Source organism: Penicillium arizonense, assembly GCF_001773325.1.
Source record: "Penicillium arizonense strain CBS 141311 chromosome Unknown PENARI_contig027, whole genome shotgun sequence".
Taxonomy (NCBI): Eukaryota; Fungi; Ascomycota; class Eurotiomycetes; order Eurotiales; family Aspergillaceae; genus Penicillium; species Penicillium arizonense.
In genome coordinates this window covers 54,004-80,848 of record NW_019173304.1, presented here as the reverse complement: position 1 = coordinate 80,848, position 26,845 = coordinate 54,004, and the positions used below count along the sequence as shown (strand labels likewise).

The following is a 26,845-nucleotide window of genomic DNA, read 5'->3' as shown; positions in this document are numbered from 1 at the left end:
TTGACTTTTCTTGAAGTCGGCATGTATTAGAAAACCCCAACTAGAGAACCAACGCCAACATGCTCCAAATAATAATTACATGTACGCAAAGAGAAGCAGAGACCAATGGATACCACATCGATCGGAGCAGCGAGTGTCACAACATCCGAGCATAGTTTTGACCGAGATGCTCTGCCCGGTGCAGGAAGAATGGCCATGTATACATATTCCCTGGCCGTTTGACGAGAGGCAAGCCGAGGTGTTGAAAGAGCTTGACCTCGGTGTTCAAGATGACAGAGAAGCAATTCAGATCATCATCTAGCCTGCTGTCTCTTGAAAATGATGAATGAAGACGTCACGCGATCTGTGGCATCGCGAGGCTTGGATGAAGTAGATCGGTAAGGCCCTCAAATCCTTCATAATCGACTATTTAATTACCAAGGTAATCCTGAGAAACAACATTCTGACACAAAGTATCAAGTGCTTGGATTTGGTTACTAATGTATTGTATGTAATTGATTTGAATATGCATCCGTGTTCTATGTCTATAATCCTATGGCCTTCCACTCGCCTCAAACTACCGAACTTGTTTGCTCTGCATACATTATTATCCATGCTTCGAGACTTTCAAACCTGCTCATTTCCCAAGGCATCGGTCCTCGGCGGCCACTTGACCCTCTTTTCCGCTCTGACGTAGAGGTTGTTGGGCCGAATCAACTGGAACATGGGATCATACTCGATCGGTCCATCACCCTCCCGAATGAATTTATACCGATATATCAGCTTTGGAAGGAAGACTTTGATCTCTTGAAGAGCGAAGTTAAACCCAATACACATGCGCGGACCCATTGCGAATGGGACGTAGGCTGCCTTGTGTCTGTTTTTGACCTCATCCGTGTCCCAGCGGTCAGGAGTGAACTTGTGAGGATTATCCCACAGATCAGGATTGTTATGAATGTGATGGAGAGCCGGGAGCACAACGGAATCTTTGGGGATCTTGTAACCACCTGGAAGCACGAGGTCTACCTTGGCGGTTCGTGCCGGCTGGAAACTTGGGTTGTGGCGACGCTGCATTTCCTTGATGTACTTGTCGAGGAAATCGAGTCGGTCAGTGACATCCGCTGTAATTTCGGTGTTCTCGTCGATTCCGTTGTCAATTAACTCCTGGAGAAGTCTGTCTTGCATCCCAGGGTATGTGACGAGACCGTAGATCAACCAGGACAATAGAGAACTTGTAGTTGTGAAGCCGGCTCCTGTCGCGACGAGCAAAGCCCAAATCAAGCTGTCCTTTGGAAGTTTTTCTCCTTTATTGTCGGTTGCACGAATTGCATAGTCTGCACAGTAGTTAGGATTTAAACAGAAGAAAGATAACGTGTGATATTTACTCACCGACCATATTGGACGCTTTTAGCGCCGCATCTTGAAGTGGAAGGTCTTCCACTCCACCACTCTCAGCTTTCTTGATTGATTCTCCTACAAGCTTCTCAATTCTGGCTTTGGTCGTTCTAAGCCGCTGTGGATCACCGAAAGGTAGTCGACCGTACCAGTCTCCCTTTGATGAGACTTTCTTGTTAAGAGCAAGAATATCCGCAATCAAATGAACCATCTCATGGAGTTGAGCATTTGGAGATGTGAAATGCTGGAAATCCAAACCAAGAGTGAGCTTGCCAACGGCCTGAGATCCAAGTTTCAGCATATACTGATAAACGTTCCACGCTTCACCCTGCTCATCGAGGGCATCAAAAACCTCAAAAGAATCTTCCACTGTCTTCTGCATCATAGGTGCGTAGTGACGGACAGCCTTAGGGCCAAGGGCTGGTGGTAGAAACTTATGCGTCACTCTCCACTCAGGAGTGTCCGTATCTCCAAGGAAAACACCAGCAGCCTGTTGCTTCAGAGGATAGAGCGGGTGAGCTTCGTTAATCTCCTTGGTGAAGAAGTCAGATTCGGCGAAAACTATTGCGGCGAGACTTGGATCATTGGTATGGTAGGTTGAACGTCCGAGATTCGTTGTCTTGAAGATAGGTCCATATTGTTCGAAAAGACGTTGGTGATTGCCAAGGTGATCAGGGTATACTTCGAAGAAATTTCCGACAATAGGCAGACCCTTCGGTCCCGGAGGGTCACGGATCGCGTGCCCATCAATGGTGATGGCAATTGGTGTGTCTGCCGAAGTGATTTCTGAAACATCGTTCAGCTCGTAGTCTTGAGCTTGGAAACCGATACCTATAGAGAACCAGTTAGTCGTAAGAGATAGTTGAGTCATGCTTTCAACCTACCATTAGGCTCAACGACTGCGAAGTTAGCTGCAATCAAGTGCTTAAGGTCTTCTAAGCCACTTGTTGGATCGAAATCAATGTTCCTAGCAGAGGACACTGCCTCTCCAAGGAGATAGAATTGCTTTGCGGGCATTGCGATGTGATGAGGTACTGAGCAATTTAGATAGTATATGCAAACACAGATACAAGCCTTTATATCAACAAAAGAGTTTCAAGTAGATAAAAATATCCCCGGTGATTGCATAGTTCGGGATGCCGCTTCCTCGGTGTGTGGGTCACACTTGGTTTCCGATTGGTCTTGCATGCCTGACACTACCTCGGAAGGCCAAAAATGATGCTAGAAAAGTTCCGAGGTAACTTGGCCTCCACTGTGTATTGTAGTGATAGCACTCGGTGCCACGGCATTCTCCGGTTATGGAACTTCGCAGGTCCTCCAATAATTGAGGGTCAAACTAAAAATGGATAAGCACCACTAGATGCAGAGACTTTTTGTTGGTTCAAAATAAGTTGAAAGAATTGGTTTCTCGATCTAGAAGAGAGGGTGAAAAGAATAAAAATAAAAATAAAAAATTGCCGTAGTCCACAAGCATGGTCTTACGTTCGGTTCTGTAATACGAAGTGGCAGCAAAAAGACATCCTGCTCTGTATACCTGTCGTCCTTGTAGAAAAATACGTCTATCGTAGATTAGAGCGAGTCCATTCATGTATATACATGATTCAATGTTGATTGACGGCGAGAATAAAAAAACACATGGGCAAATAGCTCTATTTACAAATATCTAAACAAACGATCTAGGGTTGACAAAAAGCAGCTAGCCACCGTGCCGATTTTAAAAGCAAAATATTTGATCTGACATCTTCGCGACAGCACCAGGAGCTTCAAAACCAGCTGCCACCAAGCTCTTTTTCGAAGCATTCACCATCCCTGGTGGCCCACAGAGCATGATCTTCGTATCAGGCGCCGATGCCGGCAGCTTTGCAGCCATCACTTCAGGCGTGACATATCCCTTGCCATAGGCCCAGTCTTTAGAAGGATGATCAAGCATATACCAGAGCTTGAAGTTCTTGGGATAAGCTCGAGCAAAAGTCTCCAATTCGCGACGAAGAAGAATATCCTCTTCAGACCTGTTGGCGTAGATCAGACTGATCTCAGTCGTATCTCGGTCGTCCTCGCAAATGGCCCGGATAAGTTGATACATTGGGGTGATTCCAGTTCCACCGGCGATCATGCCGATCTTCTTGCAAAGACCGTTGTGATATTTCATTCCACCCTTCGGCCCCCGGAATTCCACCTTATCACCGACTTCGAGAGCCGCAAGATATTGCCCAGTGAGAAGACCGTCCGGATAGCATTTGATGACTAGTTCCAGTCTTCCAAGATCTAGATTGTTGGATGTCGGTGTGTAGGACCTCGAGACAGCGGCACCGTTGACCATGGCTTTGATGGCAACATGCTGGCCGATGGGGAGTCCGATTACGTCCCGTGAACTGGGAAGTTGGAAGACGAAGCGAAACACGTTGGACGACAACTGGTCTTTTTTGACCAGCGGGAGCTTTTTGTAATTCTTGGGTTCGAGGAAGCCTTTTGTGAGATGCGGGTTTTGCTTCTTCACGGAAGAGGCTTTGATGTGTGGACGGTATTTTGTGAAGCCAGAATCGATCTTGGTGAAGCTGGAGAGTTTACTCCCTATGATTCCACCAACAGCCGTACATGCCAGTGTAGCAGCTGCAAATCCACTTGAAAATCCACCACGGAGGAAACTTAGGTATGGCACATGAGTGTTGGTGATTCTCCAAGAAGCTGTGGTATAGTTTGTAACCAAGTCACCAAGAGCCTGACGATGCTTGCTGGAAATGTAGATTACTGCAGTCGCAGTAAGCGTGGCGCTAATTGCTGTTACAGCTTTTGCGGTCGGTGATGTTTTCTTGGACGTGTCTGTGCTGGAGGAGCGTTGCTGGATCACGCGAACGGTCTTGGGTTGAACGAATTGTTGCGCATCCTTGACGGTTCCAACCAAGTATGTCTCGAGAATCTCATTTGCATCCTCTGAGTGACCGACATCTTCATAAGCAGCTGTCGCATCTCCGCCGGCGACATCTATCAACACGTCCGCGCCTCCCGGATGGTCTCGTACGTAGTTTGTGATATCGTAGACTAGATATGTCAGAACCTTAGACTAACTTCAAGTTGAAAAGACGAAAAGTACCTTTCCCATGAATTATGACAAACAAATCCGTTTTGGAATTATGAGCTGCCACTTCGCTCACGTTGAACTCTTTCAGAGATGACATTTTGATGCGGGAGTTGCAGGATTGACAACGGAGGACTTTTGGTGCGGCACTGATTCGCGGCCAAATGCATTTATACCTTCAGGGAGGGGGGGAAAAGATTTGACTCTCCTTTGTTTTAATCCGATTGTCTAACCAAACGAACATGAGGTATTTCCATGCCAGTGCTTTCCGAGGTAGACTACCTCGGCATCGTGCTCCACAGTGTGTTGGGCCCATCAGCAGCAAAACAGGACCTCGACCATCCAAGTAGGAAACGATATTCCGTATTATTCTTCGGTATGGATTTGCTCTTTTTCTTTCACGGCCCGAGAATGGAGACTCCGAGGCATTGATCCCGAGCGGCGTTTGCTATTCCTGCTCCCCCGGTTCCATCAACGGGACTGTCGGCTTCCTTGATGTCGGTTTCGGTCTCAGTGTCGCTGGATTTCCGAGGATGAACGGCATGATACTGAAAGCCATGGGACATAAAAGGGAATGTCTGCAATCATCTGAAGTCCCATATATTTGACACTCTGAACATCAAATCTCAGTTACCTTTTAACCACATCCATACTACTTGCTATCTAACATGAAGCCAACTTGGCAACCACCGCGAGACTACCGCAATCGCCCCGTCGCTATTCTTGGCGCGGGTGTACTCGGCCGTCGAGTAGGTACGTATCACATAACGTTACGGTATGTTGTTCAATGTACTTTAATGCTGATAAGATTTTCCACACCAGGGTGCGTTTGGGCATCAGCCGGCTACGATGTTCGACTTCGAGACCCCAGCGAGCAACAACGAGTGGATGGAATTGCATACATCCAAGAGAATGTGCAAGCATACAGCGCGAAGACCGGAAAAGTCCCCGGGTCTTTTGAGGCATTCGAAGGCATGGAAGATGCCGTTGCAAATGCCTGGCTTGTCATTGAAGCTGTTCCCGAGAAGATCGGACTCAAGATTGCTACATTTGCAGAACTGGAAGCCATTGCTGCGGAAGACTGCATCTTGGCTTCCAACTCATCTTCGTACAAGTCTTCCGAGATGATCAGCGGCGTCACGGATCTGACTAAGGGGCGCATTCTGAACATGCATTATTATATGCCACCTCAGTGTATGATTGTGGAGCTCATGACTGATGGATATACTTCTCCGGAGATATTCCCTTTCATGGTTGAACGCTCTAAGGAGGCCGCTACCATCCCTTATGTTGCAAGGAAAGAGTCTACTGGGTTCATTTTCAATCGACTCTGGGCTGCTGTGAAGCGGGAGGTTTTGACTATTCTTGCCGAGGGTGTTTCAGTTCCCGAAGAAATTGATGCCATGTGGCTTGAGATGTTCGTCAAAGGGGCATCCCTTCCCTGCCAGATGATGGACAGTAAGTCACTTACCCTGGTTTCTCGCATGGGGGGTTGCTTTTGGCTGACAAATTCATTTTAGACGTTGGCCTAGACACCGTTGCCTTCATCGAGAGTCATTATGTGAATGAACGTGGACTATCTCCGGAGAAGACCGTCGGCTTTTTGAAAACCAATTACCTTGACCAAGGCAAGCTAGGAACTAAGTGTTCGCAAGGCGGTCTCTATGCTCCAGGCGAAAAATCGACCGCCACTAAGGTCAACTCAAGAGCCCCGGACATTTTAGTTTTGGATGTGGGCCTCTCAGCTTCTACGCCTAGCACTACGTCAGGACAAATTCTTAAGGTCACCGCTGACGGAAAGCTTCATGAAACAATCTTGAAAGACCAATCCTTACCTGATGGACTGGCCGTGGACCCAGCCTCCGGCCGCATGTTCTGGACTTGTATGGGAGTTCCAGGGAAGTCTGACGGAGCAGTCTACTCTGCCAAGCTTGATGGGTCGGATATCATGACGCTGGTTGCTCCAGGTGTTATAAATACTCCTAAGCAACTTGCTATTGATCATGTCGCACAGCAAGTCTATTTCTGTGACCGCGAAGGGTGTCGAGTTTATCGCTGTGGGTTCGACGGCTCCAATTTGGATGTTCTGATCGACAATATTGCCCATGATCTTACCTCAGAAGTAAGCGTCAGCGACTGGTGCGTGGGCGTTGCAGTCAGCCCCCGCCTGGGTAAGTTCTACTGGACACAGAAAGGACCATCAAAGGGTGGCAAAGGCCGCATCTTCTGTGCCGATATCACAACACCCAAGGGCCGGCCAGGAGGTTTGCGAGATGATACGCAGTGCATTCTGAGTGACCTCCCCGAGCCGATTGATCTTGAGGTGGACGAGAATTCTCACACACTTTACTGGACTGATCGTGGAGAAATTCCCTGGGGCAACTCGTTGAACAAAATCAGCTTAGATGGAACCGGTCTTCCTCTGTCGGCTGAATCCCCTCGGATATATCAAACCATCACCAGGGGTCTCAATGAAGCGATCGGGTTGAAGCTGGATATGATCAACTCCCACATCTACCTCACTGATTTGGGTGGAAGTATCTACCGATGCGATTTGGACGGCAACCATAAGGAGAAGATCTACTACGAGGATCACCGGGCCTTTACTGGAATTAGTCTTCTAGGACCTTGAGTTATAAATTGTTATGTTCCATAGAAGTCATATTGGAATCTTTTATAATTCAATGTTTTCTTCAAAGAGACTGCAAAAAGACTGCAGGTTTGTGTTTTGAGGGAAATAATGTCGGATACCTCGGCAAGGAATGACGTAGGCTTGCTTACCTCGGCATTTTTTTAGCTCGGGACTTAGATATTATCTGACTCTCGGCATCCCGAGGATTCATCAAGGAGAGAGTGAAATTGACAGAGTTGCCATGTCCACGCGCCGCTATCGATCGGCTGCTGCCTGTCAAAACTGCAGGCAGCGCAAAGTCCGTTGTAGCGTGACGGTGACCGGCGTCCCGTGTATAGGATGTACACAAGATGGCAGAGAATGTCATCTTCCAGCAAAAGCCCAAACGTGAGGACTTATCCGTCATTGCTGGGGCATCAATACTAACTTTTTTAGGATGCGTGAAAAACATGCACGTCGAGCTGCGTCTGCAGTCAGCAGCCCGGTCAATACGCACCCTACCGGGATGGTCTCTCAGTCTTCGACTTCAGTGGATGCATTTCCAGATGCCTCTCAGGTGCAAAATTTTATTCGACCTCCAGTAGCTGTCGCTAGGAGTGTGTCTCATCCCCCGGAATATCCGCATCGCCGTGATGAAGAGCAGACCGGCGTTGAGATCGCAACCAAAGTTCTGGGGGGAAACAACAAAAATGGCCAAGCGCCATTCTATACTGGTTCGTAACATGCAGGCATATTGCTTCATATGACGCTTATTTAAGTTTATAGGTGATTCTCCTGGATTTGGTGGTGTCTTCGATATATGTTCATCTCCCCGGCAGCCTGTACAAAGGCACATCTTACTCACTTCCAAAACATCGACCAAATTATCCCCTGAAGATAAAGAATACCTGCAATACAAGGGTGTCTTCAATTTGCCTCGGGAGAAGACTTACAATGAGCTTCTGCAGGCATATTTTCATCATGTGCATCCCCTTACGCCGGTGGTAGACGCTACCACGCTTCCACAATTATATCCGTCCGGAGATAACCCACAACATAATTTGCTACTGATATGGAGCATTTGCTTTGTTGCGGCAAATGTGAAGCTACAACACTCCCTTGTTCAGAAATCCAATTTAACTAACGCAAACTTAGTATATCTCGGCCGATACTTGGAGACTAGAGGGCTTTTCGTCCAGAAAGGATATGAAGGACTCTATGTATTCTCGGGCAAAGGTAAGGGCCATAGCAGTTAACTCGGATTTCTGTACTAACGGCGAGTTACTAGTGCTTGCACTATATTGGCGGCGAAACAGACCACACGGTTCTCCTACAATCGGCGCTACTCTTGGGATTCTACCACTCTGAAGCTGATACCCACACACAACCATGGTATTGGCTTGGGGTAGCAATCAGCCTTTGTCAATCAATTGGGTTGCATCGTTTCTCTAGTGCAGTCTGCGCCACTTCGCCTATCCCCGAGCAGCAACAGCGTCTTTGGCGTCGTCTTTGGTGGACCTGTGTCTTCCGAGACCGTTGGCTCAGTCTTACAATGGGTCGTCCATTGAGAATCAACATGAATGACTGTAACACGATGATGCCTTCTGCAGATGATATGCTAAGTGATTTTGTTGAATTACCTGGGTCTGCCGCGTATATCCCGAAGGATTTGCCACAGCTGGCGGACTATTGGGTCACAATGATACAACTCACTCAGCTTTTGGGAGATACTCTGACCTTGAGCTATCAACCGTTTGGGCCCAGCCCGTCTTTCCAACAGGTTGAAGAGCTCGAGCGAAAGATTATGCTTTTCCAACTCCCAACCAACCACGACACAGGATCAAGTCCGTTTGCGACCTTTTACTTATACCACCTTGAGCTTCATTACCAGTGAGTGCACTTGATCTGTCTGAAAGCTCTTCTAACAGTCAAAAGAGCATTCCTTATCACCTTTTATCGCCCGTTCATTACAAAGACACCCGAGGGGCTACCAATACCTCGCCAGAACTCATGGCAAAGTCACGTCCGAAACTCAATTGACACCGCTGCGCTACAGACAAATGCTGTACTAGACAGTCTAGTCCGTGAGAAGCTGCTAGATTTTTCTGGCCCCATGACGTGGGTACAAAAAGACTTTTACAAAAGCACATATCTGACAATCACTCTAGGCCACCACTATTAGTGCCAGCCATGCATGTCCACCTTCTAAATTGCAAATCGCCCGGTCCCCTTTCTCGGCGTCTAGGTCTCAACAAACTAGAATTGTGCATGATGGTTCTGGAGCAAATGCAACACACCCACCCATCCTCTTCATTGTTCCGGGGTATGTTCCTAGCAGCTATTCATCACATTTTCCCAAGCTATGTGGCCCAGTCTACCATACCAGAGCTGGCTTCATCTGAATCTTCACTACCACAGGATATTTCGGTCGATGACCCTATGGCTGGAATAACTATAGGTGAAGATGCTATTGACGCGCTGATGGATGAGGTTTCGATTTTCAATTTCTGGGAGTCCCTTAACAGCATGCAAACATAGTCATATGCCGATTCAAACCGGTTCTTTTTAAACTCTATCCTGAAGTAAATTGTTCTATTTCTGATGAAGGCTATAAACTGGTACCTATATGAGATGTCTTAGAAGAAAGCCATCTAATTAAAGATTCGGTATATCGCTAGAAGTGGCATTCAGCTAGAACGTCCAAGTCTTGAGGCTCCAGTCCTTTTCCTTAGGGACAGATGAATATAAAATCAAGCGAAATATTAAGGGTGTCACGTGATAATGTCTAATTAGGAAAGTATAATCCTCAGGCTTCCGAGAGACCAGGAAATAATGTAATTGCGCTCAATACTCAAGAACATAACACTGGTTCGACCCAACTTCTCTATAAAAAAGGAGGGTGTCCATCTAGCAGGGAATGGAGAAGGCATGGAGCGCCTACTGTAACATCCGGATTAACTTATATGTTATGAGGAGAAGGGTGAAAATGACGTCTAGTGCAGACGTGGCTTGCAACCACTGTTTTGCCCTAGAAGGCAAAAGAATAACTATGAATAAGAGAAAAGCCACAATGTCTCAACACCTGGGGGCATCGGGATTCCGTAGATTTTTCGGGCCATTGACCATTCACATTGATTGGAGCCGAATGACAATGCCGTGTTGGGGCCGATCTATCCCGATCTCTACAGAGTCCAAACCTGCTACGACATGCCCATACGCAGTCCAGAAACTAGGGCCGACATCTGGTCCAATGAGGCAGACGAGCCCCGTGCATTTTTCCCCTTGTCCTAACCAGTGTGGCTCACCGGTGAAGTCGGGGGAAAATGTGTAACTGGAGAAATGCAGGTATCCCCACACAATTCTACAGTACGTCAAACGGTTCGTGGCGTCACAGGAAAACAGCAAAAAATTACAGGCGGCATGGTGTATTCTGTACATGTAGGGTTGGAATGCAGGGAGACTGCTTCCGGCGCAAGACATACAACTGCATATCATATAATCAAGTAGAGAAGCGCAATTAAATGGCCGATGCACACGGAATACCCCGTATAAACTGTACAAACAGTTTATTTGCTCCGGTGAAGCCGGCAAACTGTCAGTACCGCAATAGTACATCGTTAGTGGTGGCTGTCGGTACGGCCAACCAAGTACTGCCAAGGTAACTTATCTGACCTCATGGACCCCTCCGTCATCTTCGCCCGCTTTTCTTTTCCTTAACTTCCTTCATTCTCTGCCGCGCTGTACATTCTTCCCTCTCCTAACACCAGCCGGCTTTCTTCTTACACCATGTCTTCCTCACTACTGAACGAGGCCACGCGCATTGCGGGCCAGTTTGCATACCCCGCGGAACAGGTGCAACGCGGGGTTGCCGAGTACATCAAGCAGTCCGATGAGGGCTTGGGCAAGGAGGGCGCTACACTGAGCCAGATCCCTACCTTCGTGACTGCTGTGCCCAATGGCACAGAAAAGGTACGCTGGCAGATTCCACGTCGCGGATTGAAAACTCATCTCCTTGTAATAGGGCCTATATCTCGCCGTTGATCTCGGTGGCACCAACTTCCGTGTTTGCTCGGTTCTTTTGCACGGCGATACCACCTTCTCCCTCACCCAGTCCAAGATCCTCATTCCCCGGGAATTGATGGCCTCCGGTACCTCCAAGGACCTCTTCCTCTTCTTGGCCCGCCAGATCGAGTCTTTCCTGCGCATTCACCACAACGAGCACTTCGAGGCCCACCAGCTCCGTCGGCAGCAGGGCAACAACGAGGAAGACCTGTTCGACCTCGGCTTCACCTTCAGTTTCCCTGTGCGCCAGTGCGGTATTAACCGCGGAACCTTGATCCGGTGGACCAAGGGCTTCAACATCCCCGATGCCGTGGGCCATGATGTATGCGCACTGCTCCAGTCGGCCATTGACGAGTTGAGCCTCCCCGTACGCGTGGCTGCCCTGGTCAACGACACTGTCGGTACTCTGATGGCTCGTTCCTACACCTCGCCCGGTGAGACCGGAACCTTCCTTGGTGCTATTTTCGGTACTGGTACCAATGGCGCCTACGTCGAGAAGACCAGCAACATCACCAAGCTGAAGGACATGAAGGATGCCCACTTTGACCACTCCACTGGCGAGATGATCATCAACGCCGAGTGGGGTAGCTTCGATAACCACATGAGCGTGCTCCCCACCACGGTATTTGATGACGAGCTCGATGCCGACAGCAACAACCCTGGTGTGCAAATGTTCGAGAAGCGCGTCTCCGGCATGTTCTTGGGCGAGATTCTGCGCCGTGCGCTCCTTTCGCTTCACCACAATGCCGACCTTGGAATGTTCAAGGCCAACAAAAACTCCAAGACTGTCCTTCCTGAGAAGTCCATGCTCTTCCGTCAATGGGGTCTTGATACCAGCCTGCTCAGCGCGGTCGAGGCCGACAGCAGCAAGGACTTGGTGGATGTCAAGACCGCATTGAAGGATCACCTCGAGATTGAGAACCCCAGCACCGAGGAGTGCCAGGCTGTCAAGGTCCTGGTCCACGCCATCGGCAAGCGTGCCGCTCGTCTGAGCGCCGTCCCTCTGGCTGCGATATTGGTTCACACCAACAAGCTCGCGACAGATGATATCGTCGACATCGGTGTCGATGGCAGTCTTGTCGAGTTCTATCCCAACTTCGAGGGCCACATGCGCGAGGCTTTGCGCGAGGTCCCCGAGGTCGGTGCTGCCGGCGACAAGAAGATCCGCATTGGCATTTCCAAGGATGGCAGCGGTGTCGGCGCAGCTCTGATTGCGCTCGTTGCTAGCAAGGACGGGGACCTTGAGGTTCCTCATGAGTCTTGAGTGCTTGGCGCTTTTCATGCCTTTATGTCCGTCCTACAGAATGATGGATCTTCCTCCCCCGCTGACTAGCACTTGGCCCTCCCGCGATCTCGCCGGCCATCACTTATCTTTCCCCGGCCCACCTTGGAAACCTCTTTACTCAATTTTTTCAATACCCTCTTAAAACTTCCTCACCTCATTCATACCCATGGCAACGCTGTCAGCTGAATCGGAATCGGAATTCAGGTCTTGACGGTCGATTTGCCAACGCGCAGAGATTACCTGCCAGGTCGATCCTGTTTTCTATCTGCAGTATATTTCCCGGAAAGATGTCACAATATGTCGGGCTTTATCTTTGGCGTTGCAGACGTTTTCCTTTTGAGACCTTCCCGGCGTGGAATGGCGATATTAGCACATTGCATTGAACTAGGCTTCTACACCTCTCAATTCCATTTCTTGTTATTTTTTACAATCAAAATTGTTCTCTCAAACCTCCAAGCTCAGTAAAATATAAAAATATGAACTGTATTCAAATATAAACATGAGAGGTGAGAATTGTCAACACAGCTTTAAATACATTAATCCACCTATTTAGTAGGCTCATATCCAATAGCACTAGGTCCCTGCACATAGTCAATAGGACCAGCAGAAGCCACAAGCGGAGCCGATTTTCCACCATTGTGTCGTGGATCAGTACCAATGAAGTCATGAGGGAACCCAACATCAAAGTGCTTCGCCGACTCCAAGAACTCAATCTGCTTATCCGTCAACCGAATCGACAAAGCCTGAATATTATCATGCAAATGCTCAATCTTGCGTCCACCAACAAGCGGGAAAACATTTGGCGCCTTGCAAAGCACATATGCCAACGCAATCGCCGTTACAGACTCGATTCCATGCTCGGCTGCAACCTTCGCCAATGCCTCGGAGATGGCTCTCTCCTCCTCGGTCTGCTCGCCACCCATCATACTGCGCAAACCTTCACCCTTCTTCTTCCGCTCTTCGATCTGCTTCGCTGTCTGGAAGTGGCCGCTACCAAGCACATCCCACGGTGCCAGGGCCATTCCGAAATAACGAGCCATGGGGAGGATGTCGCGCTCGAAGTCGCGGCGCATCACGTTCCACCGGCCTTGGTAGATCGAGAAGGGTGTCTTGCCGTGGGCGCGGGCGTATGTGTTTGCGGCGGATACGACCCATGCGGGCGAGTCGGAGATACCGAGGTACATGACTTTGCCCTGCTCGACGAGAATGTGGAGCGAGTCCATGACTTCCTCGATCGAGGTGGTGTGATCCCACCAGTGAAGGTAGAGGACATCGATGAAGTCCGTCTGCAGTTTGCGGAGGGAGTCCCGTACGCTAAGGATCATGCTGCGCTTGTGGTTACCACTCGCGTTGGGGGTCATGCCCTTGCCGACTTCGTGGCTACGGTACTCGGTTGTGAATTTGGTGGCGATGACCATTCGGTCGCGGTTCTTGCGAGCGGCCATCCATTCGCCTATCCACGTTTCTGACTGCTCGTTTTGGTAGTTGTTGGCCGTGTCGATGAAGTTGCCTCCGGCGGCTACGAAAGCATCCAGCAGGGCAAAGGATTGCTCTTTGTTCATGCTACCCATGAATTGGCTCCAGGCGTCGCCAATTGACATGGCACCTAGTTGGAGGGGCGAGACGCGGACTCCTGCTGTTGAAGAGAGGATCCGGTAGCGGCCCAGAGGGGTCGCGGGCTCCGGGGCGGGTCTGAAGAGCTCCATTGTGATAGTATAGCGTAGTATAGTGTAATTGTAGAGTGAGATATGATGATGAGAGATGGGATATAGACTCCAATGAGGGTCCTTTTATAGTTAAGCTCGTGTTCTATTACAAATACTAGCCCGGACTTAACGAGTCTGTGGAAACGGCGTTTTTTATGACCGTACATGATGTCAGTGCATATAGATCACTGAACGGTCTTCGTCAGCCGTGTGCATCTTGCTTCATAATTGGTTGTATTTAGCTGGATGAGAGAATCTACTTGATCTACCTTGGTCTACCTTGATAGCTACCTTGGAGACATGATGTCCCAATAGTAACGTTACCAGCAAGAACGCTACTGTGTCTACAGTGTCCTCGTTTCCGAGACCTCTTCTACCACTCTGTAGCATAACAGTGAGCAGTGTATAACAAACAGTGAACGACTAAACAATGAACGTGCAACGTGTATAGATGTATAGATGTATAGATGTGTATGCATGGAGGCAGTCCGAACAAGCTTAACCCCGAAGTCCGATGTGTTCCCGTGGTACCTGTGTGTCGCTAATCCCAATCCCGTTAGCCCCTGTCATCAAGTATTAAATCCGATGAACTGATGAATGTGAACATCATTAACTCCTCTAACTAACAATTGTCTCGTCTTCTGCTCGGCCGGATTTAGTCCGTTAATAACATCCCATGTCTACCCCTATGGACAGCGGTGTAAACCCTTTAGTCATGTCTCTGTCTCTTGGAGAGTTGAGCAAGGGGCGTCTCATTATTCAAACCCACTGATCGCTGATTGGACTACAATCACAACTGGGACTTACACATAAACTCCTGCAGCATTCGAATAATGTTCGCCTGATCCTTGCATTACTCCTGACTGCCCAGGTTGGGCGACAGCTAAACTCGACTTTTTGTCCGCGTTCAAGCGAGTGTTTGACTCAGTTCATGATTTCATTCGTGTTCCTTTCTGACGTCTCATGACCGGGATCGACAAACTACTGCTAACCATGCATCTCGTCAACCTCAATTGGGTTCGAGGTTCGGCATTACCTGTCATTCCCGTATCTGTTTGTTACTCCAGACCTAACTAACCTGCAGCTGCAGCTTGGCGGACTGTACCACCTACCACATGGGATCTTGAAAAACGATCGCAGTGTCGGTGTGACTTGGATTGGCCCTTTTCTCCTTTCCTAGGCAGAACCCACAGGTCCTTGATGCGACCTGTACGAAGGGCAGTCGCGTTTCTAATCTTGGCTAAATTTGCCCTTTTAATGTCTGCAGGCCCCTTCCCTTCTTCTTGTCCTTTTGTCCCAACTTTCGTTAAGCTCAAATCCGGGCATTGTTTGATTTTTCTTGTTGGCTCTTTAATTCGTTCGTTATGAGATTCTTCAGTTTCAAATCCTCTAAAGAGGCCGATGTGCCCGAGGAAACAAACAACGCTTCACTTACCGATGTTCGCCACACACCGTCTCCTTCTCCGGGCCCGACTTCGAAACCATCCAGCGAGAAAGAGAGTACTCTGATCGATGAGTCGATCAGGAACTCAATCCTGAATGAAGATTCCGAAAAAGCAATTGTCAGCCCGAGTCCGGGCCCTCATACCCCAGAGCCCATCCTACACGAGAACAAGGATTCCACTCCCAATGAAAAGGACCCCAAGGAGGAATCCAAGGAAAATGTCCCAAAGGAAGATTCAGACAAGGAAGTAGCAACAGAAGCGAAGGGTGAAACCGAAACACCAGATGACGAGGAATATCCGTCTGCGTGGAAATTGACCCTGATAACTATCGGTCTTTGTTTCTGCGTTTTCTGCGTGACATTGGTACGTCCCCGACATACTTTGTTTCTACATACACCTAACATCAAACTAGGACAACACAATCCTTGCAACAGCCATTCCCAAAATCACAGATGAATTCAATTCCCTCGAAGATGTCGGTTGGTACGGTAGTTCCTATCTACTAACCACCTGCGCGGTCACCCTGACCTTCGGCAAACTATACACTTTCTACTCGATCAAGTGGATTTACCTGACTGCGCTCATCGTCTTCGAGATTGGCTCGCTTGTCTGTGCTACTACTCCCACCTCGGTCGGTCTCATCTGCGGTCGTGCCGTTGCCGGCTTTGGAGCTGCTGGGTTGTTCTCTGGTTCTATTCTTATCATCAGCAAGACTGTTCCTCTTGCCAAACGGCCTATGTATACTAGTCTCATCGGATCGATGGCCGGTATTGCTAATGTGGCGGGTCCGCTGTAAGTTGCTTCTATCTCCCTTGCTGTTTACGGATTGCTAATATCTATCAGTATGGGTGGTGCATTCACTGATCACCTCACCTGGCGTTGGTGTTTCTACATCAACCTGCCCATCGGAGCTGTGACTTTCTTCTTTGTGCTGGCCTTCTTCCAGAACCCTAAGCCTATCCTGGCCAAGAATACCTTCAAGGAGCAGATCAAGGAGCTGGACCTGCTTGGTTCGTTCTTCTTCTTGCCTGCCATTATCAGTTTGCTGTTGGCTCTGCAATGGGGTGGTACCAAGTATGACTGGAGCAATGGACGTATCATCGGTCTCTTCGTCGTGTGTGGTGTGCTCCTCTTGATCTTCACGGGCATTCAGTACAAGGCCCAAGACAAAGCTACTATACCTCCTCGACTGATCAAGAACCGTAGTGTCTGGGGCGCGGCCTGGTTTGCCTTGGCTCTTGGTGCTGGTTTCTTCGTCATGACATTCTATGTAAGATCTTCCCCAAGTCCCCCGCCGACGTCGACTACAAGTCCTAACATCCCATAGCTCCCCATCTGGTTCCAGTCGATCAAAGGCGCAACAGCCCTCAAGTCAGGCATCATGAATCTACCCATGATCATCGGAGTTATTGTCTGCTCCATCATCGCCGGTGGTCTCGTCACTGCCTGCGGCTACTATACACCATTCATGATCGCCTCATCGATCACCATGGCTATCGCCGCCGGGCTCCTGGCCACTCTGGAAACAGACTCGAATCACTCCAAGTGGATCGGATACCAGGCCCTGTTCGGTATCGGTATCGGTCTAGGCATGCAACAGCCCATGATTGTCGCCCAGGCTGCTCTCAAGACTGTAGATGTTCCCAGCGGTACGGCGATTGTTATGTTCGCGCAGACTCTTGGTGGTGCGATCTTCGTGTCCGTCGGGCAGAATGTGTTCCAAAACCAACTGTTTCATAATTTGGCCATTTATGCCCCGGATCAGAATGCCGCTCAACTCGTCTCGGCTGGTGCTACTATGCTGCGCTCTGTTGTGACTGGGTCTGATCTCCACAAGGTACTGGTTGCTTACAACGCTGCCATCACTGAGACCTTCTATGTTGCTGTCGCGATGAGTGCATTGTCCCTGGTCGGTCCTATCTTTGTTGAGTGGATCTCGGTCAAGGGCAAGAAAGTAGAGATGGCCGCCGTGTGAGGTTATATCTGAACACGAGCGCGTCTTTCTTGCATATCCTTTCCCAACCTTTGTTTCGTTTCTCTTTTGTGGCATGATCTACGGTCTGTGCTGGGTGAACAGTGCATTAGAGCTTATACCTATACCTCTGTAGTGATTTAGGATAATTTACACGTATATTAATGTCAATTAAATGAATACCTTTCCTGCCTATTCTATTGTAAGCCGCTGAAATACAAATGAAAATGAAAATGAAAAGCGCGTTAAACAACCGCGTATAGACTCAGATAGATACCCCAAATTACCCCACAGGCACTCCCAAAGACAACCCGCCGGTCCACTGGGATAACCGTGTACATTAGAATAGAGACGAGAGGCCGATACTTGAGACGAGCACTCATTATGGGCCGGAAATCCTACTATAGTCAGTCTCTGCCACAAGGTCGCGCTCAAGGAGCAAGCAAGTAGCTTACCTCGATGACCAACTCCCACACCCTGGGCAACGCCTCCCCCTTGAGGAGATTAATCAAAACAACAAACAAAACAAGGTTCGTAACCGACGCAACGGTCTGGTCGAAGAAAAACTTCATGATGAAATTGCGGAGTCCCGAATTCTGGACTCGCGGTGCCCATCGGACATGCTTTTCTTTCTCCTTGTCGTGGCTCGGGAGAGTTTCCTCCTTGCTCGAGCCTGAAAAAAGAGCTAGCCATGCTCGAGGTGAGAAGATTGCCTTCAGTGAAAAGGAGCGGACTGCGCTGGTGAACTCGGCGCGTGTCGGAAAGCCTGGGTAACGCGCTTCCAGGGCGCGTTGCCAGTAGAAATTTGGGGGCACAATGATTAGGCCATAAGTTACGAATTGAATTAATGCGATTATGTTGAGATGAAATGGAGACTGGGTGATTTGTTAGTTATGTTGTCACTTGGCTTTTGTTAACTTACTTTGCTGTTGCGCTGGTCGATCAGCTGGGCCAGGACGTTGGATATGGCATTAAGGATGGTTGCCTGTATAAATGTCACAGTCAAGGGGGAGGGCATATTGATGCCCCTTTTCTCAAGTACATGGAGTACACGGAGTGGAAGTTGAAGATTTGAGGGTTTGATGCCAAGACACGCAACCGTGTCCTGACAGAACAACAAGTCCCCCCTGTCTCTCTTCTCTCTTTACTCTCTCCGTATACTCTATATATATATACACTTAGCACTGAAAATAAGAAAATAGTCTCATTCTTTTACTTGCGTCGGAAAACTACATTAGGTCCATTCTTCGCACTGGTGAAGTGATCCGTCAATGCCAAATGCCCATCAACTTCGCCCTCGCGATCAGCCAATGACATGTCAAAGAGGAACACGAGCCGCGCCAGTGTCAACCTCATCTCCATAAATGCCATGCTCTTGCCGATACACCCACGAGGCCCAATGCTAAATGGACAGAACGCGTGGCGAGCAGTCTCAATCCCTTCCTTGGTCGTCTGCCAGGTTAACCCGGCGCTCGTGCATGTTGCGCCTTCGATCCAGCGCTCGGGGAGGTACGTCCCTGCTTCGCGGTAGTATCTCTCCTGTCGGTGGATGGAGTAGGTCGGTGTACCACAGTCTGTACCGGCCGGCAGGAAGACGCCGTCGACGACCGCTCCGCCTTCCATCACCTCTCGGGGAATTGCGCCTGGGACGGCTGGTGCGAGACGAAGAGCTTCGTCGATGCAGGCTTTTAGGTATACCAGCTCGTTGAGTCGGCTGCCGGTGATGATCTCTTCGACTTCGTTGAAGGCGCCTCGCACTTCGGCGGTCAGCTTGGCTAGTGCCTCTGGTCGTCGGACGAGGTAGAAGAGTGTGGCTGCCAGTGTGGTTGAGGTTGTGTCACTTCCTGCAATCATAAGCACGTTGGATTCTCCCCATAGCTCAGGCGTGGTGAGACCATTGCCGGTCTCTGGGTCTTTCGCGTTCAACAGGTAGTAGAAGAAGTCCTTTTTGGCATCATGACCAATCTGGGTACGTTCTTTCGCCCGCTCGTTGGCTTCAACTCGCGAGTTCATGATGAAGTTCCATCGGTCGCGCGTCAACTTGCGGATGAAGATCTGGTCCAGACCCCATGTGTCGAGAGGCATCCATAGTCCACACTGTGCGAATCAGATACAGTTCTCAGGGACAGTTAACAACAGAACTTACCACATAGTGCCTGTTCGCAGCGCGATCCACCAGTCCAACCTTGTGTCTCTGAGAATCAGAGACAAGCATATCGAAACTCTTTCCGAAGCAGAGCTCGCCCATGACATCGTACGAGAGATAACTGAACCAATTTCCCATATTCTTCACATTGCCCTTCTGGTCATATGTCTCGAAATTCCCATCGTAGCCAGCAAGCACTGAACAAAGCTGACGCACATGAAGAAGCATCACATCCTCCATTCCCTTGAGCGCATTATCCGAGAACGCCTGGCTGAGTACTCGTCTCTTACGGCCGTGCATGGTCTTGTCAATTGCATTATGGGTATTGTACACGCCCTTGATGGCCGGGAAGGCATTGTAGAACTTTGCCTTCTGTAGCCGCTTGCCGTGTCCGTAGATATCGTGTAATCCGCGGTCTGAGTTTACGGAGACAAAGTTCGGTGCAACGCGTACGTGTGTGCCGTATTGTCGGTGGAGATCGTGAAGCCATAGATGGCGGTCGCCTTTGAGGCCGTGGTAAAGTTGGACCCAGGGTGTTATGGATGCCAGTAGTGGACCGTTGATGCGGCGGAGAGGGTGGATAAAGAGGTTGTACAGAGAGTAGGCGAGAGTCTATTAAACAACGCGTTAGTGTTCGGAATCTATATATACATTGAAGGTATAGTTGGCTCGGATATGCATACCGCTAGGGCCAGGACGCCAGCTATCCCTCCCAAGACCCTCTGCAAGGACAAACAGTCCAGTAATGTCTCAACGAGCATCTTGTGGTTGATTTGTTGGGCAAAACCTCGAAGGTCGTATTCAATCAGCTTATATACTTCGGCGCCGAAGATACCCGCGCCCAGCCGAGTAGTCGATGACGCCGGATCCGACGAAACAAGTTGGGGGGGACGCGGATCCCCAATGATGACCTGCTCATTCCCAAGCGGATAATTGTTCTTTGGCTCGGTTATAGGCGGGTGTTGGGGGTTGTGGCTACATGAATGAGGTATCTTAGTGCTTATACTGTAAGCCGTGAACTTCTTAGCCGCGGGGAAGCACAATTTATGTGTGGTACTTTTGCGGGGATTTTAGCTTTCCTTGTGTTTTCTCTCTAAAGAAAGTTGTCTTTGGACCTCAGTTTATGAGGTAAGGTAGATAGATATTCAACAGTCTCGTTTCATATACAAAAGTGTGTCCTTTCTATTTTGGGCGAAGCTCGTCATCATTCCCAAATTCGGTACAGTAGCCTCTAGGAATGTAACAAGCCTAACTAGGTAATCGATCGTGTCGGACTGTGCGACCAGAATGTTTGGCTACGGTCTCTTGTAGGAGAAGCCCTAGTCACAGAGTTGTCATGTCAGGCACACTATGTTCTTATCTGTGTCAGATATTCACATGGAATGTAGCCAAGGATATTGATTGGGCCTGACTGCGCCAGTCAGACAGCCTCTTTATATCAACGGATAATTAAGGCATGTGTTCGGTTAGATCAGATACTACTTTGAGAGATAACGTTACTACATTTATAGACCCTGAGTCTTTCACACCCTCCGCCTTTATATCATCTAGCTGACTAAACCGAGGCCCTCGAAAATGGGCAAAAAAGACGTGAAAAAAAAGAGAAGCCAAAGTAGGACGGCTAAAATGGTGGTATTATGACGGCTGTCGACGAAGTTAAAGTGTGAGTCAATAGTAGTTGCTTGCTTCTTCCAATGCAACCAACGTAGATTTTGAGATAACTTCAAAATATCTAATTCAAAACTCCCGAGGGGACTTTGGTCTCGGGAGTTTAGAGCTTGGTACCGCAGCTCCAAGAGCTCGTTCCAGCGTACCTCGGAGATCACACCAATGAACCTTCTATCGAGTTACCCCGAGTTAACCACTCCAAATATGAGCCTCTACGACACGAACCACGCTTTTCGACTAAAGACATCGATGGATATGCGATGTGGCAATCCCCACAAGTGCAGATTTGCCTGTCACACGACTTTTGTGAGTAGATAGACTTGTTATACCCTTGGGTTTATACTAGCTGTGATCAGTCCTCTACCTAAAAGAGCATGGAAACTTGACACGATGTGCAAAGCCCACAGAAACGTATCTAGGTTACCTAGGTATTACCACTTACTAATGCTCGCTCCTAATGCTTACTCCCTAATGCTCATTTCTAATGCTTACTCCCTAATGCTTACTTTCTAATGGCAAATAGGTGCGCTCATCTATAGAATTCACCATTCGCTCTCGGTACAAAACCGTTTAGTAACTGGCTTGCATTAATTTGGCTCACGGGATCCTATCATATATTAAGAGGAGCCACATCTTTGTATAGGCAGGGCCGATTATAGCCTACTTTTAGAGAACAGTATAACCTTGCATATCACGTCGTTATCATCAAGGCTAAAAACGACGGTGAAGCTAGGAAATTGTTGACCTACATGGCTATGATCCAGGCTGGTAGAAGGAAACGCGGCCAGTCGGGTTGGTCAGTCTACGGTGCCCTCAGTGGGACAAGCTACACGTTCTATTACTTGGATCAAGATGTCCAGTACACATGTATGTTCCTTAACGCGAGACGTGGCAAAATAATGCATGATATACTCGCTTTGTGGTTGGGTTATGTGTAGAGACTGTCCAATATTTCATCAGTGGCACTATATATGTTGTGAGTGTGACTAGATTACATGAACAAGTCCGATGAGATAGAAACAACGAGCTGCACCACCCCATACATAAAGTGGAGGTTATGCAACTAGTTACGCCGTAAGAATTACTCCCCGACTCCACTGCGGTTTCTCCAGGGATCTCCGAGATCACCGCCGTTAACCGATCTACGGATGATTAGATATCCGCTCCGAGAATGGCGGAAGTTGGAAATTGCGGGACCGAAGAGCTGTCAATTCCAGGCTATGATAAGCCTTGATCTTCCCAAGGGGATTAGGGGATCACACTGAGACGGGTCTCTGAGCTTGGAATAAGCATTGTAAAGTCACCCGCCCTGTCTGTGCTATTTGTGACTTGTAGTTTGCGCTCATACTCTAGAGCGTTGACGGACTAGGTGGTATGCCCGTGTACTCCACCATCAAGAATCCACTGTTCATTGTCGTCATTGTCATCCTGTACCCGTCGCCAGGTTTGTTTTCTTTCAGTCTGTTCCGCTGCTTCGGGCGTCTTCCCTTCCGGAGCCTTCCAGACAGGTCGTAGAAGACCACCGGCTGCAAGAAGCGGGTTCCGACTGAAAGCATGTTCGCCTCGTGGAAGCTCTGTGGCAGCTTCTTCGGCGGGCTCGGGCTCACTGGCCTCCGGCGTTGACTCTGCTGCAGCATTATGATATACACGACGGACCTTGCCACCCTTGATATCCAGACTCATGACTGTTTTCTTTTTCTCCCACTCGGGACGAGCCTTCTCCTCCATTTCGCGTTGAATGCGCTGCTGTTTCTTAAGCGCCAGAGCGCGTTGGACGGGGCTCATCCACAAGGTCGAGGCGACATTGGGTGTTTCAAAATCAGCTGTTTCGTCGACAACCTTGGTCCGACGGGCACTCTGGGCTTGGAATTGAAGTAGCTTGTCCCGGTGAGCCTTGGCGGCATCGAGTTTACTGGGGGACCCGGACCCGGATGTAGGCTTAGGCCCTCCTTCGTGGTGAACACCTTCATTGTGTACTCGCATCTTCTCTTGTCCACGCTCAGCACGTAGTTCTCGGATCATGTCTTGCACTTCCTCTGCGGAGAGCAGCGGTGTGCCGCAGAAGGAGCATGGTTGTAGACCCTCGAGCGAGCAAATGATCTTCCCGCAGTTCATACAATTCGGAGCTGGATCAAATAGCGGGTGAAGAGAGGCGTAGCAGTTGCACTTGCGTCGTTCCTCCAGTGTCGGGTTTGTCGATACTTCCAAGGCGGCGATAGCTGCAGTAAGGTCTGAGATGTTATTCGTCGTCAGAGCCGCACCCTTGTTATTTGATCCAGATCCAGCCTGTCGAGTTGATTTGCTTGTTTTTGATCGTACATTTGGTAGCATATCCGAAATTGTAGGGCCGCTTGCTGATGGCGGTGGCTTTGGCGATGATGCGGGCAAGGGAGAGGGTACACGCGACGATTGCGAGGAGGTAGGCTGCGAGGGTGCGAGGCTTGTAGTCGGCTTGCGTGAGGACATATACTCCTCCTCCTCGGCCTTCATGTAGCCCCCTCCAACGTTGCCGTAGTTGTCTGGGCGGCGTGGTGGACCAGCGCTGTGCAACGGAGCCTTCTTTTTGCCCTTCTTAGCTCCCGATGATCGCGGCGCATCTCTGCTTTGGGTCGATGTCATCTGAGGCGGTTGCCGGGCATCGCGGCGCGTATTGAACGAGCTTATAAATTCGAGGGCGGCGGGGGAGTCACCGAGGAGGTTTTTGAGGTGGTCGGCGCAAGCCTCCTTGGAGAGACTAGCGGCATATTCGATGACCTGTGACAGCGACTCCTCATCGAGAGGAAGAAGCTGAGAGAGGCGAGGAGCTGCCCATGCGCTGAGATCGGCCATGTTGTGAAACGTCGAAGAGATGAAGTGTCGGACTCAAGTCCCCACTTATCACCGCCTTGGAAGTATAGACTCGTCTACTGTTGATTCCTTCATCTCCAGGCTATTTTTCCCCTACATTAATGGTGAAGATCGCAACTCTCGCCTCCTCAGGCGTAACTGCTTTGCTAAATGGCACATATAACACACCTAAACCCAACCTGATGTGGGGGTCACACATCATGAAGTCGTTCAACCTGACTCTCGCCGATGGAGAGATAGCAACGGGTCTTCTGTCTATTCCGCAGTCAAACTAGAAGCCATTACTTGTCGGCCTGCATGGTGGAACATACGACGCCTAATACTTCGATACTTCCCCCGAGTACTCCATTACCAGGGTCACTGACCTACTGGGGATTCCAGTCATTGCGCTCAATCGGCCGGGCTATGGTACGGAATGCCACTTAAATTCGAAGCCAATAAGACATATGCTGAACGACAGGGAAAATACATCACTAGACTATCTTGCCTGCGCTCTGGAAGGAATATGGAGAGCTTTCGGGTGCATCGGCTGTTGTCCTTCTCGCACACTCTATTGGTGCTATGATGGCCACAATCACTGCTGGATCCTATACAGGAACTGAAGGATATTCATATTCACTTGCTGGCCTGATCACCTCTGGAATCGGTGCTGAGATGAACCTCTCCCACACTCAAAGCTTTACGAACCTCATCGAGCCAGGCGCGAGCCATGGGAACTTTGACCCTGTGAAGGATCAAATGATGCTGAAGATCCCAAATATGTCTCTTGCAGACCCTGAAGTGACAAAACACTCGGCGCGTCTTAACAAACCCGCTCCTGTGGGTGGAATTATGGAAATCAGTACAACCTGGCTGCGGGATTGGCATCGACATTCTCATCAAGTCAAGGTTCCCCTCAAGTATGGAGTCAGCGAGTTTGACGAGCTCTGGAGTTCAACACCTGATGCACCTGAGAAATGGCGCGATGCCTTTCTACTTAGCCCCAGGGTTGAATGTGGAATTGTGCCCAATGCGCTGGCTGACGGGATGTTGTGAGTTTGCGGTTGAGTGTGCAGAATGGTACGTTAGTAAGAAGTACGAGGTATACACTTGCAATGTTTGTTTGAAGTATAGCGGAATGAAGTGAGCAATGTCAACATCGAATAGCTATGTGCAGCTCAGCATAACAATTTGGGCATGAGAAGAATTGAGTATATATTTATATTACTAGCTCCCACACTCCATGATAGAGAGTCTAACGGCATTTCCATCGAGGCAAATACCGCCATGCTTGAAGGAGAGAGACATACAGGGGCTTTATATGATCCGAAGTAGACTCGGCTTGGATACATTGATTGAGCCTGTATAGTACGGAAGTGCAATATCTTCGCCAGTCAGGCTAGTACGATGAAGCAGAGATAATGATAATGATAAAAGAAATCAATTGCATGTTTCTTGCAGTGCCATAGTCCACTGTATTCCATGGTATGAAGTAATGTACAATCCTACAAGCCCCCATCATCATTCATCTATGCAAATTCTTCGGGGTCAACAACCCACGAAGACAGACCGCACCGAACCCAGAGACGCCGTGGGATATGCCCAGTAAACAAAGCTCGAACGCCGCGGACACCATGATAGAAAAGGAAAAAGTATGAAGATAAGTGACTCAGTCCGCGTTCTCGCTCTTGATGTCGTCGTCGTTGTCCTCAGCTGTGAAGGATTGCTTAAGCTTGCTAGGACCAGGCTTGTTGCTGGAGCCTTTCTTGGGTCCATTGGGCTTTTTCTTCTTAGTAGGGCTGGGACTTCCGTCGTCTTCATCTGCGTGTGCGCGCTTGGGTGCTGAAGAAGTGGGGCTGTTGCCATTGCTGTCCGCTGTAGGGGTCTTGTTGCGCATGCTGTTTCCGCGACCAGAGATGTTCATGCAACGATCGAGGTGCTGTGCAAGGCGGTTCATGACAAAGTATCGGGGGCAAAGAGGACATTTGGTGGTGGGAATCTCGGGAATGGTGCTGTCGCGGTCTCCCTTCTTCTTCTTGGGGTTGGGCATGATAGCAAAGAGCTTGCCGTGGACATCGTGGCCCGGCAGGGTAATCATCGGTCCGTTGGCACAGTACTCGCAATCCGAGTCGGGGGGAGGTCGGGACATGGCCCCGGTACTTGGGTACATGAGCTGAGGCAGACGGCATTCAGGGCATACAAGCTCCTTCACGGTGCGCAGGGGGTTGCCTTTGAGGAAGACTTTGCCACGGTCGAAAGTGGCAGCGTCGGTCTCCATGCGCATGGTCGACAGTTTCTTGGTATCGAGAATCACTTCTTTCTTGATATCGGTGGAGGTCTTGCTGGGAGTATCGTCGGGTATGATCGCCTGGTCCTCTGCTTTCTGTCTCGCGACAACTACCGCGGACCGCATCCGGGCCGTCTTCTCCTCGCGATGAACCTTTGCGACGAGATCGTGGATGATGTTGCCAAACATCTCGTTCAGAATATCGGTTGACTAGTAAAAAGTTATCAGCACCTGTAGTACCCACCGCAAAATCTTTTGCACGTACCACTTTCGCAATTGTTCCAGCAGGGTATGTCGGCCTGCGGCCACCGGTGGAGTCGGCCATTGTCGGATTGTGTCCGGAGGAAGTTGCGCACAATGTTGAAGATCAGCTTCCGAATGGCCGAC

The 26,845-nt window shown here is 49.3% G+C and overlaps 11 protein-coding genes across 11 annotated transcripts; 5 read left to right on the top strand and 6 right to left on the bottom strand.

Annotated features, from left to right (window-relative positions):
• Positions 1-606: 606 nt before the first annotated feature.
• Positions 607-2,391, bottom strand: PENARI_c027G04227 (cytochrome P450; the record flags this gene model as incomplete). The annotated part of the gene is made up of 3 exons (XM_022636065.1): positions 607-1,313; positions 1,369-2,205; positions 2,259-2,391. 3 exons carry the CDS (start codon positions 2,389-2,391, stop codon positions 607-609), a joined length of 1,677 nt encoding a protein of 558 aa, XP_022484103.1.
• Positions 2,392-3,088: 697 nt separating this feature from the next.
• PENARI_c027G09376 (uncharacterized protein) lies at positions 3,089-4,550 on the bottom strand (the record flags this gene model as incomplete). The annotated part of the gene is made up of 2 exons (XM_022636112.1): positions 3,089-4,413; positions 4,466-4,550. The coding sequence occupies 2 exons, from the start codon at positions 4,548-4,550 to the stop codon at positions 3,089-3,091; spliced, it is 1,410 nt and encodes a 469-aa protein (XP_022484115.1).
• A 568-nt stretch (positions 4,551-5,118) lies between these two features.
• On the top strand, positions 5,119-7,082 carry PENARI_c027G04631 (uncharacterized protein; the record flags this gene model as incomplete). Its single annotated transcript, XM_022636069.1, has 3 exons — positions 5,119-5,203; positions 5,273-5,908; positions 5,971-7,082. The coding sequence occupies 3 exons, from the start codon at positions 5,119-5,121 to the stop codon at positions 7,080-7,082; spliced, it is 1,833 nt and encodes a 610-aa protein (XP_022484050.1).
• Positions 7,083-7,323: 241 nt separating this feature from the next.
• PENARI_c027G04257 (Zn(II)2Cys6 transcription factor) lies at positions 7,324-9,599 on the top strand (the record flags this gene model as incomplete). Its single annotated transcript, XM_022636066.1, has 7 exons — positions 7,324-7,412; positions 7,518-7,795; positions 7,848-8,161; positions 8,217-8,297; positions 8,350-8,951; positions 8,997-9,179; positions 9,230-9,599. 7 exons carry the CDS (start codon positions 7,324-7,326, stop codon positions 9,597-9,599), a joined length of 1,917 nt encoding a protein of 638 aa, XP_022484028.1.
• A 1,248-nt stretch (positions 9,600-10,847) lies between these two features.
• On the top strand, positions 10,848-12,387 carry glkA (glucokinase glkA; the record flags this gene model as incomplete). The annotated part of the gene is made up of 2 exons (XM_022636097.1): positions 10,848-11,030; positions 11,083-12,387. The coding sequence occupies 2 exons, from the start codon at positions 10,848-10,850 to the stop codon at positions 12,385-12,387; spliced, it is 1,488 nt and encodes a 495-aa protein (XP_022484061.1).
• Positions 12,388-12,953: 566 nt separating this feature from the next.
• PENARI_c027G03646 (putative aryl-alcohol dehydrogenase Aad14) lies at positions 12,954-14,114 on the bottom strand (the record flags this gene model as incomplete). The annotated part of the gene is made up of 1 exon (XM_022636063.1): positions 12,954-14,114. One exon carries the CDS (start codon positions 14,112-14,114, stop codon positions 12,954-12,956), a length of 1,161 nt encoding a protein of 386 aa, XP_022484001.1.
• Positions 14,115-15,478: 1,364 nt separating this feature from the next.
• Positions 15,479-17,534, top strand: PENARI_c027G02179 (MDR family MFS transporter; the record flags this gene model as incomplete). Its single annotated transcript, XM_022636047.1, has 4 exons — positions 15,479-15,922; positions 15,972-16,351; positions 16,403-16,829; positions 16,887-17,534. The coding sequence occupies 4 exons, from the start codon at positions 15,479-15,481 to the stop codon at positions 17,532-17,534; spliced, it is 1,899 nt and encodes a 632-aa protein (XP_022484057.1).
• A 242-nt stretch (positions 17,535-17,776) lies between these two features.
• On the bottom strand, positions 17,777-18,549 carry PENARI_c027G08799 (Mpv17/PMP22 family protein; the record flags this gene model as incomplete). The annotated part of the gene is made up of 3 exons (XM_022636107.1): positions 17,777-17,929; positions 17,987-18,406; positions 18,454-18,549. 3 exons carry the CDS (start codon positions 18,547-18,549, stop codon positions 17,777-17,779), a joined length of 669 nt encoding a protein of 222 aa, XP_022484070.1.
• A 194-nt stretch (positions 18,550-18,743) lies between these two features.
• PENARI_c027G04502 (uncharacterized protein) lies at positions 18,744-24,174 on the bottom strand (the record flags this gene model as incomplete). The annotated part of the gene is made up of 4 exons (XM_022636068.1): positions 18,744-19,628; positions 19,678-20,289; positions 20,361-20,652; positions 22,712-24,174. The coding sequence occupies 4 exons, from the start codon at positions 24,172-24,174 to the stop codon at positions 18,744-18,746; spliced, it is 3,252 nt and encodes a 1,083-aa protein (XP_022484092.1).
• A 315-nt stretch (positions 24,175-24,489) lies between these two features.
• PENARI_c027G05430 (uncharacterized protein) lies at positions 24,490-25,227 on the top strand (the record flags this gene model as incomplete). Its single annotated transcript, XM_022636075.1, has 2 exons — positions 24,490-24,600; positions 24,670-25,227. The coding sequence occupies 2 exons, from the start codon at positions 24,490-24,492 to the stop codon at positions 25,225-25,227; spliced, it is 669 nt and encodes a 222-aa protein (XP_022484081.1).
• Positions 25,228-25,840: 613 nt separating this feature from the next.
• Positions 25,841-26,783, bottom strand: PENARI_c027G00508 (uncharacterized protein; the record flags this gene model as incomplete). Its single annotated transcript, XM_022636025.1, has 2 exons — positions 25,841-26,668; positions 26,724-26,783. The coding sequence occupies 2 exons, from the start codon at positions 26,781-26,783 to the stop codon at positions 25,841-25,843; spliced, it is 888 nt and encodes a 295-aa protein (XP_022484093.1).
• Positions 26,784-26,845: the final 62 nt, after the last annotated feature.